General features: G+C 49.2%; 2 protein-coding genes across 4 annotated transcripts; one reads left to right on the top strand and one right to left on the bottom strand.

The window, feature by feature from the left end:
* Window positions 1-1,258: 1,258 nt before the first annotated feature.
* On the bottom strand, window positions 1,259-5,319 carry CDIPT (CDP-diacylglycerol--inositol 3-phosphatidyltransferase). Of its 2 annotated transcripts, XM_031963588.1 has the most exons (6): window positions 4,284-5,319; window positions 3,973-4,107; window positions 3,006-3,159; window positions 2,639-2,720; window positions 2,278-2,359; window positions 1,259-2,062 (listed from the first exon to the last, which is right to left on the bottom strand). In XM_031963588.1, the coding sequence occupies exons 1-6, from the start codon at window positions 4,324-4,326 to the stop codon at window positions 1,917-1,919; spliced, it is 642 nt and encodes a 213-aa protein (XP_031819448.1). In that variant the 5' UTR covers window positions 4,327-5,319; the 3' UTR covers window positions 1,259-1,916. The 2 variants fall into 2 exon arrangements, with proteins under 2 accessions (XP_031819448.1, XP_031819455.1); XM_031963595.1 differs by lacking the exons at window positions 3,973-4,107; window positions 4,284-5,319 and adding an exon at window positions 3,715-3,829.
* Window positions 5,320-5,438: 119 nt separating this feature from the next.
* Window positions 5,439-8,511, top strand: LOC100929721. Of its 2 annotated transcripts, XM_003762057.4 has the most exons (9): window positions 5,493-5,640; window positions 5,988-6,062; window positions 6,160-6,304; window positions 6,559-6,595; window positions 7,094-7,148; window positions 7,330-7,401; window positions 7,483-7,617; window positions 7,868-8,026; window positions 8,297-8,503. In XM_003762057.4, exons 2-8 carry the CDS (start codon window positions 5,991-5,993, stop codon window positions 8,024-8,026), a joined length of 675 nt encoding a protein of 224 aa, XP_003762105.1. In that variant the 5' UTR covers window positions 5,493-5,640; window positions 5,988-5,990; the 3' UTR covers window positions 8,297-8,503. The 2 variants fall into 2 exon arrangements, with proteins under 2 accessions (XP_023353626.1, XP_003762105.1); XM_023497858.2 differs by lacking the exon at window positions 7,868-8,026 and having other exon boundaries at window positions 5,439-5,640; window positions 8,425-8,511.
* Window positions 8,512-9,446: the final 935 nt, after the last annotated feature.

The raw sequence follows: 9,446 nt of genomic DNA, 5'->3' as shown, positions 1-9,446 counted from the left end.
CTAGTAATCATTTGGATAGTATCCTATCAAAGTTCTATTTTGAGGGCAGCTAGGTAGTGCAGTAGATAAGAGCATCAGCCCTTTAGTCAGGAGGATCCGAGTTCAAATCTGACCTCAGACACTTAACACTAGCTGTTGTGACCCCAATTGTCTCAGCAATAAAAAAAAAAAAAAAAAAAAAGCCCCAGAGCTGTGAGTTGAAGATTCTTAAGTTCACTTGCTTAACTACAGGAAGTTAACTAAAGGTTTTCCACTCTTGTTTTGCCTTGAGGTGGTGATGAAGCCCACCATGGTGGAGGGGACTCAACTGCATAAAAGTCCCCTAAAATACTTATACTTCAGACCAATTTTTTTGTCCAACAGGAACAAGTGACCATCTTATGACAAAGAGTAACTGACTGTGATAGCTTCTTTCCTCCTGCCCAGCCTCAGGAGAAGCCTGTCCATCTTGAGTGAAGAGATTCCTTGCTTCACCCAACTTGACCCCACTGACATATTTTGCATTCAGTATAGCTGTTCTCGAAGGTCTGGACACCTAGCCCCATAAAAACAGGAGCCTGGAAGAAGGCATCTCGGATTAAGAGGAAGATCTGAAAGTCTACTTCACTAAGACTCTTTTAAAAAAAAATGTCATTGGCTCAGAACTCTATACCTCAGTCTTACTAATGGTGGGACCATTTTAATCCCCTCACAGACCTGCAGTCAATATGGTTCTACTGCAGCAAACACTGGAGCCAATTGCACACCCTGCCTGGCCCCACCCCACCCCCACCCTTCCTGCCTCCCTTCACCTAAGAAGTATAATTACTGATATTTTCCTGATGGGGTGATGGGGAAATAATCAGGAATAAGTGACTCACCCATGGGCACACTTCTCACCTTCCCCCAAGGAGTTCAAAGTCCCATGGGAAAGATAAGGCCAAAAGGTGGATAGTGAACAAAAGAGGATTATTAAAAGTACCTAGCATCATGGGCAATAATTGCTAGAGTTTAACAGGATCCCAGGGGATTGGGAGGAAATCTATTAGAAGTTTCTAATTTCTATTAGAAATTAGAAGTCTATCTAACAGACTTCTCAGAGTAGATGAGTCTTAGGTCTTCTGCTGGCAGAAGGGAGAGAACCTTTTACAGGGGAGGGGAGGGGGAGATGATGCAGACCATTTCACTGCTTCAGTCAAAGGAAGTTCCAAGGAAGGGGTAGCCCTCATCCTATCCCCACCATAAGTAAAATCCAGGGAGTGAAGACAGGAGCCTGGACTCTGATTGTGAAGTTTCCTCCTTTATCATCAAGGCCTCAGGGCCAGATTACACATCATGAGACACAATACAACAGGGAAGGATCCAGACAGTCTCCTTCCCTCCTGGGTAAAGTCCCCAGGGCAAAGACTCCTCCAATCCTGGACCGTCCAGACCAGGAGGGGAGTTTGGCTCCTAGTGGAGACCCAGCCCCCACGCCATCTTCCTCAAACAGCAGCACCATGCCAGCTTGCATGGGTCCCAGAGTCTCCTGGGGCTGCTGCCAACAGCCCCCTGGCCTGGCTCCGTGCTAGGACACCCCATCTCTCCCAAGGAGCACAGCCACCCCCAGGTCATGGAGCCAGGGCCTCACCTCTGTGGCTGGGACTTCCACCGTTGTCCCCAGGAAGAGAGCCCTCATCTGATGTCTAGCTGCTACCCTCATCTTGGGAAGTGGTATCACGTGGGAGGGGGGACAAAGAACAGTGACAGCCTTTAAGAAGTTCTGACAGCACTGGGGGACATGGAGGGAAGGTGACAGCACTGTGGAGGACTCGCCTTGTGCTACATAAAAGGCTGACCTCATTGGGGGAGGGCATAACAGCCCCGTGGGGGGCAGGGGGCGGGGCAGCGAGAGGAACGGGGCTGGAACTTTGCTGGAAGCAGAGAAGACATCAGGGTTATTCCTTCTTGGCACGGTCAGCAGCATCCAGGGCAGCCATGTTGCGTGCGGCAGTGACCAAATGGATGACACTGATGAGGGACTTGAGAAAAGCAATAGGAGCGGAGATCCAGAGTCCCAGTCGGAACAGACCCACTGAACCCACTGCAAAAAGGGTCCAATATAGAGAGGGAAAAGAAACAAAGAAGAGGAGGAAATTAATTCAGGTGAATTCACTTAAGAGGCTCAGTATCAGTATCTAGTCAAATCAGTTATCCCTCCAATCTCCACCTGCCACCCTGACATAGCCAGACCTCCCTCTGGCTCCCACTCCCCACATCTTGACCTCAGATCTGCCTCCTGGCCCCCATGGGTCATACCTAATGGCCCCTCGGAGAAATAGAGCAAGTAAAGCAGACAGTAGAAAAATTCATTCCCAGCACACATGATGAATAGCACTGGCTGCAAGAAGAAGGTAAAACATGTGTTTTTAATTTGAATAGTGGGCTCACAATTTCAGCGTCTCTTTCTCTCTCTCTCTCTCTCTCACACACAAACACACACAAACACACACACACACACACACACACACACACACACACACACTCACTCATATGCTCCCTCACATTCATTCCAAAACCAGTTAAGACTTCAGAGAATGGAAGTGGATACCTGGCAGCAAGGCAAGGTATCTGGACACTCAAAGTGCCGTCTAGGGGTAAGATCTGTATTGGGACTCACCCGGGAAGTATAGTAGAGCCGAAGGATGGGATTCCCTGTTAGGTCAATAGTTTTGTGGCTCTCACTGCCACGGACCACGGAGCTGGAAGGAAAGATACGAGAATATAAAGTATTCCCTCTCCCACTCAAACTCCCACCTTGCCCCACTTCCCCCACCCATATTTCTCTTGTTCCATCACCCACTAACCCATGGATTCTCCCTTGCCTCTAAGAAGAAAGGCCCATTCCCCAGTGAAGTATCTCTAGGACTTCCTCTTTCTACCCTCACTGAAAGGTGATCATTAGGACCCCTCCTGAAGTAACTCGGTGAGTGACGGGCCAAACCCAAGGCTATACTTTCTCAGCCCGGTGGGGTGGTGGTTGTAACCTGTGTAGGTGCAGCCAATGGCTGGCAACATCCAGACTCATGCTGAGCTGGAAGAGCAGGGTGGCCCGCGGGTAGAGCAGAGCTAGGTTTACCAGCAAACACATGGTGGAACATCGATCAGTCAGCATGTCCAGCATTGCCCCAAAGCGTGTTCCTAAATTGAGGTAGAAATGAGGGAGACAGAAGTCTGGGATGAAAACAGTGAGAGTGAATGGACCCCGGCCAGGGTCAGCATGAGCAACGCTGCTCCCAACCCGCAGATGGGCAGGAACTGAAAAACTAAGGGTGTTCATTCTCTCCTGGGCCCAGAGAGGACTAGGAGTCAGAAACTGCCAATCAACTGAGACAGGGATCTAAGAGCAGATAAGGGGCCAAGATTAGAAGGTGTAAGGGGTGGGTAGCAAATTTCTTTGGGAAATTCCAAGCCCGGGTTTGTAATGACATTACAATTCACTAAACTTTGCCCCTTGACTGCAAATTCTTCCGAGACACCCCGTGACACCAGTCTGTGACCCCAAACTCCTTTTTTCAATCTCAACACACCCAGAGAAGATTCCCCAGGGGAAAGTGCTCCAAACCTCTCTGGTTCCCTTAATTCGGGGTTTTGCGATCTAACCACCAGGGAGCTTTAATTTTTGGTGAGGATTTTTCTCTTAAAAAGGAACAAAAGAGAGACTTATTTCAGGTAACCCACGCTTCAGGGACCCACCGGATGAAGCATTTGGTTCCGTCCTAAGTCATCCCTTTCCTCCAACTCTGACTCATCCTCTCTTGATCTCAGTTACTGCAGGACGTCCAGGTGGCAGCTAGAGCGTCCGGAAGCAGCTTTGGACCGGAGGGAGCCGACTCTGGCTAATGATTAGCCCCTCCCCCCCTGCTTCGGTGCCCGGCCCGAGTCCGGGGAGGGTGCTCGGGGAGGGGGAAGGGGGGGGGGGGGAGGGGAGCGGCGCGCTGGGCGTTCGGTCACCTTGATTCAGGGCCCGGGCTGCGTGCCCGTCGAAGGCGTCCAAGAGCCCGCTGAGCAAGTAGAAGGAGGAGGCAGTGAACGGGCAGCTGGGCATGAAGTAGAAGGAAATGAGGGCGAAGACGATGCGAGCATAGCCTGAGGACGAGGGCAGAGAGAGCACTAGGACGGGTGTGAACAAACGGGGCCGGCCCGAGGGGCCCCACCGACCCCCACCGAGACCCGGGCCGGGGAGAGGAGCATCGGGGACGGGGAGCCGCCCGCCCAAGGTCACGCGCGGTGCTGCGGCCCGCGCTCGGGGTCCGCAGACTCACCGATGAGGTTGGGCACGAACAGAAAGATGTTTTCTTCCGGCATCTCGGCGGGGCGCGGAGGGACGGCCTCTGGAAACGCGGGGGAGGGGCAGCGGTCCCCGGGCGCTGCCGCGTCAGGCAGCTAAGCAAGCCCCGGGCTCGGGCTGCCGCGTCCCCGGCTGCCGCTCCGCCCCTTCCCTCTGCCCGCAGGCACCCCCCGGCGCCGGCCCCGTGCAGCCGCCCCGTCCGCCCCCGCGCATCAGCAGCTCCGGGGCCGCAGCGGACCCCGCGGCCTCCGCCCCGGGCGGGACCCAGATGTGCAAGCCCCCCCTGCCGTCCCAGGCATCAGCCGGTCCAGCTGTGCAGCTTCCGGCGCCCGGCCGGCCTTCCTCCTGCAGGGAGGCAGCTCCCCTTAGGCCGCTCGCTCGGGGCCCAGGGAGGGACTCCAAGTCCTTCCTCTCCACCTTTCTTCCTGGCGTCACAGCGCCGGCCGGGCGGGGGGGGCCCCCGGAATCCCAGAAATCTGCCCTTCCGCCCGCGCTGACGCAAAGCTGGCGGCCAAAAGCGGCCCCGATCCCTTTAAGAACGGCCCTCTTCCTTTCCCCTTTCTTTCCTGCTCGGCTCTCCGGCGGCTTGAACCAAGTTCAGGGCGGGGAGGGGGTTACGCGCACAGAGACTGGGAACGAATTGTAAACTCAGAATGGAAAAGGTGCCGAAGAGAAGCTAGATAAGCACACTAATAACTAGCTTTAATTTTTGGTGAGGGTCTTTCTCTTAAAAAGGAACAAAAGAGAGACTTATTTCACGTAACCCACGCTTCAAGGACCCACCGCATGAAGCATTTGGTTCCGTCCTAAATCATCCCTTTCCTCCAACTCTGACTCATCCTCTTTTGATCTCAGTTACTCCAGGACGTCAAGGTGGCAGCTAGAGCGTCCGGAAGCAGCTTTAGACTAGAAGGAGCTGACTCTAGAGATCGCCCCCTGGGCCCTGGGAGGATACTACTCTTTCAATATTCAAGCCTATTAGTAGGATAAATAATTCTCCCCGCCCTGCAAGCTGAGTAGTTCTACTGCATATGATGCTTGAGCGGAGAAGAAAGGGATGCCGGGAAAAAAAGAAAGAAAGAAAAAAAAAAAAAGATGACTTCGGATTTGACGTCTAGAATTCAAAGGAGTTGTCTCCTAGCAACGCGCCGCCGAGCTCCCTCCGCCTGCGTGGTTCCCGGGGCAACCTCCCCGTGCCACTCTTCCCCTCCCCCTTCCATCCTCCCTTCCCTCTGCGACCGGTAACCATAGCAACAGCAACGGCGGGACTACTAGAAAGACCTCCCCGTCTCTCCCCTCCCGGGCCATAGGCAATTTCTATCCAACATCAGGTCTCGAAAATGGGAAACTGAACCCTTGGGTTTGGGAAAGGACCCTGAGGACTAGGGGGTGGAGGAGGAGGGAGTCAACTGAAGGGACCAAATTGAGGAAAGGGAGGGGGGACAGACTGGTGTGAGGGAAAGTGGAAAAACGACTAATGATGGGCTGGATGCCCTAAAGTTTGTGTGTTAATCTGTTGGAGAAAGGAAACCAGAAGGTGGTTTTTCCGCACAACTGAAAATAACATCATGGGATAGTCTCAGGCCATGCCTGGCCCACACCCTCCAAAGGGGAAAAAAAAAAAAAAAGTGGGGTAACTTTCCAACTTAATAGCCCACCTCTCTCTACCTGTTCCCAGGGGATGGCGTCCAGTCCTTCAGGGCCTCAGGAGAAAAAGGGCACTCTAAATTCACATAATCCCCCTACACCAGCGGTGAGTGCAGTGGGAGGATTGCAGGGAAAGGGGCACTTTTCTCCCCCCAAATCAACCATCTGACCCTGGTCCCCTCAACTCTCATCCTTCCTGCAAGGTGTTAACCAGATCTGAGGAGTATTTGGTCCGTATCAGCACAGAACTTACCAACGAGGCCCTGATGGGAGCCCAATATCCAATAGGCTCTGACCTGCCCAAGGAATTGAAAAAACTGGACCAGGGAACTCAGATGTCCCGACACGGTGATCCCTGCTCTAATACAGTGCCCTGAACTCCAGCCCCAAAGTCTACTCCCTAGGAACCCGTTTTGAACCCTGGCAGGCCCCCCCTTAGGTGCCATTCCCACCTAACGTCATACAACCTTACAAGCATCTGTGTTTCATTTCCGTATTCTTGATCTTACTTACCCAATCCCTGTGACTAGTTATTCCAACCCCTTTTTCCCTTTTTGGTCACAGAGAGAGGCACTCTTTCTAACTAGGGCCTATGTTTTCAGTGCCGCCAACCACTCGGACCAAGGGCACAGATACTCGGTGAGAATCCCTGAAGAGAAAGGTCACACCTTAGGGCACTGGGGCATTGAAGAAAGAGAAACAATAATATTGTTTTATGGGGCTTTTACAATTTGTTTTATTCATTACAACCTATAGGGCTGTGGAGTGCAAATATTATTTTCCCCATTTTACAGATAATAAAACAAAAAAGCTAAGTAACTTGTGAGTACAAGTGTTATCTTCCCCACTTAGAAATAAAAAAAAAAATACACTAATAACTTGCTCACAAGTTTAGAAAGTGTCAGAACCAGGTCTTGAACCCAAGTCTTCATATTTCAAATCCAGTAGTTTTCTATATTTTACAGGGGTGAAGGGGAAGTAGGAAATGAGAATTCACTTTTGGGGGGAGATATTATGGAGAACTTTAGGTGGGAAGGAACTTTGAAGAGGGAGTAGCTGGGCTGCACTCCACCATAGAATTCATTTTTACTATGGAATTCATTTTCTTTCTATCCCATCCTTTCTTCTTCTTTGTAGTTCTGACAGAAACAGGACCAGAAACAAGACTCATCTCCTGCCATCCAGAGAGATGGTATGTGATAAGATTTTCTTCCAACTAGAGATTGTAGAAAGGGATGTGAAAGAGAGAAGATTCTTATGCTTTCTCACTTGAGGGAGGAAACTACAGGAATTCCCCTACCTCAGAATAAGAAAGATTATACTCCAAATTCCAGAAACAACCCAAGCCCTTCTTCTTCCTTGTAATGCTTTAGGTTGAAGATTTTAAAGATGAGAAAGTTAAATTGCTGAAGTTGAAAGAGAAAGACCTATCCCAACATAAGCAGGTGAGGGAGAAGAGTTCCCTTACTCTATTCCTGATTAGCACCTGGGAATAGAATTTTGCATTAATCTCTATCCCTTTCTAGGTAGAGACTGTACGACAAGAGGACACTCTGGGTGGAAGCATGTATTTGACTCCCCGACGGAATGCTCGGAGGTCGACTACAATCCCAGAAGGCCTCTCTTCCTATCCTTTGAGGAAAGAGCAAGGAAGTATCAAGGTATTTTGAACGGTGGCTGCAACATTTTAAGGTAGAGTCAAAGGTACATTGACAAGATGGAATTCACCCAAAGAAAGGTAATTAGCATGAGGATGAACCTGAAAAATCATTCTTATATGTAGCTTTTGAAGGAACTATGTCTACCTAGCTTGGAAGAGAGAAGACTTGGGAAAGATGTGAAACCTGACTTCATAGATTTGAAGTGTTATCGTGTGGAAGAGGCAATAGCTGTAATCTGTATTTACTCCAGAGAGAAGAACTAGACTCAATGGAAGGAAGTGACAGGGAAGGAGATTTCCATTTAGGAAAAATATTCCATCAGAACTGCTCACCAGCTGCCTCAAAAAGCTCTGGGTTACTAGAAGTGTTGAAGCAAAGACTGGATGACCATCTCTCTAAGAGGTTGTAGGTGAGATTTCTCCATGGTTGGATGTTAACCCAGATGACCTGTAAGACCCTCTACCACTAAGATTCTATAGGGGTGCTTTGGGGGTTGGGGCAGGATCTAGGTTTGTGGGGACCAAGGGACAGCAGATCACAAAAATATTAGGAGGGACAGAATACTTCCTTCAAAGGCTTTAGAAGCAGATGTTCTCCTTTGACTCCTGACCCAAGAAAGAATCATTTAGGAAAGGGAAGAGGAATTCACATCTCTCCTCTCCTCCCTTTCTTCCCTCAGAATGTGGCTTGAGATCCCACTCTTCACAATTCATCTGAAAAAATCCTAGGGTGGACTCCTGGCTATGAGTGTCATCATCCGCAAGACCCAAAGACTCTCCCAAAGACATTCTTCTTCACTCCCTACAGCCCGGCCATGACACCATCAGGAGCCAGAGACTAATAAAGAGACGGGGACCCCCGCTTTCCCCTCCCCCAATTCAGGCAATGCTGTAGTCTGACCTTATCTGAGAAGGGTAATGAGTGGGATACACTACCACTGGTACAAGGGAGAGAGGGGAACAGTAGATTAGCTCATCTTTAAGGAGTTCTTCAGGTATATATGATCTACAAGGTAGGTTGTCTAGGACATGACTTTATTATTGAACTTCCACTACCACCTTGCTGGAAAAAAAAAAAAGGCAAATTCTATTTTTATAGTAGCATTCACTAAAGCTCAGCATCACCATTAAAAAAAAAAAAAAAAAAACCCAACACAAAACTTAATGAAAAAAGGCAAATTCTATTTTTATAATAGCATTCACTAAAGCTCAGCATAATCATTAAAAAAGGCAAAACAAAACAAAACAAAACAAAACAAAATCAATTCTTAAGCACTAGCATCCTATGATTTCATCCCTAGGAAGAATGTAAAGTGCTTTTGGACTATCTAGTATTGCAGATTATCTGCTAGGGGTTTCTAATCTAGGATCATTGATAATCGACTATTTTGAATTATCTATTACTTTGTATTCTCTCCCAGAATCTCCTTCATTTACTCACATAGTCAACTGAGGGTTGGACATAGATCACTGAGCTCTGAGGATAAGAGGAATTCCTGGCTCTCCTCAAAAGCCATGATGGTGGAATGGAAAGAGATCAAATACAGGGGGAATTGGGGGACCTTGTTTCTCTGCTCTTAAGTTAGTGGCCTTGTAGAAACCATTTTTCCTTTTCTAGGCCTCTTTTTTTTCCCTCAGCTGTACAATATGTGGTGAGATTGGAAGATCTGGAAATTCCCTTTTCATTCTCATAGCTCTTACTTCTCTCTGAAGGGCTGTTGCCATTAGATCTTCAGTTAAGCATTTAAGAGAGTATTTGCTCCAAGCCTCAGTTGAACCTATTCAGCTTCCATAAGAGTAGGAAGTATGGTCTTGTTTTGCCATTCCCCC

This window comes from Sarcophilus harrisii, chromosome 1 (assembly GCF_902635505.1).
Source record: "Sarcophilus harrisii chromosome 1, mSarHar1.11, whole genome shotgun sequence".
Classification (NCBI taxonomy): Eukaryota; Metazoa; Chordata; class Mammalia; order Dasyuromorphia; family Dasyuridae; genus Sarcophilus; species Sarcophilus harrisii.
Note: the sequence above shows the minus strand (reverse complement) of the source record. Positions and strands in the feature narration are given on the sequence as shown.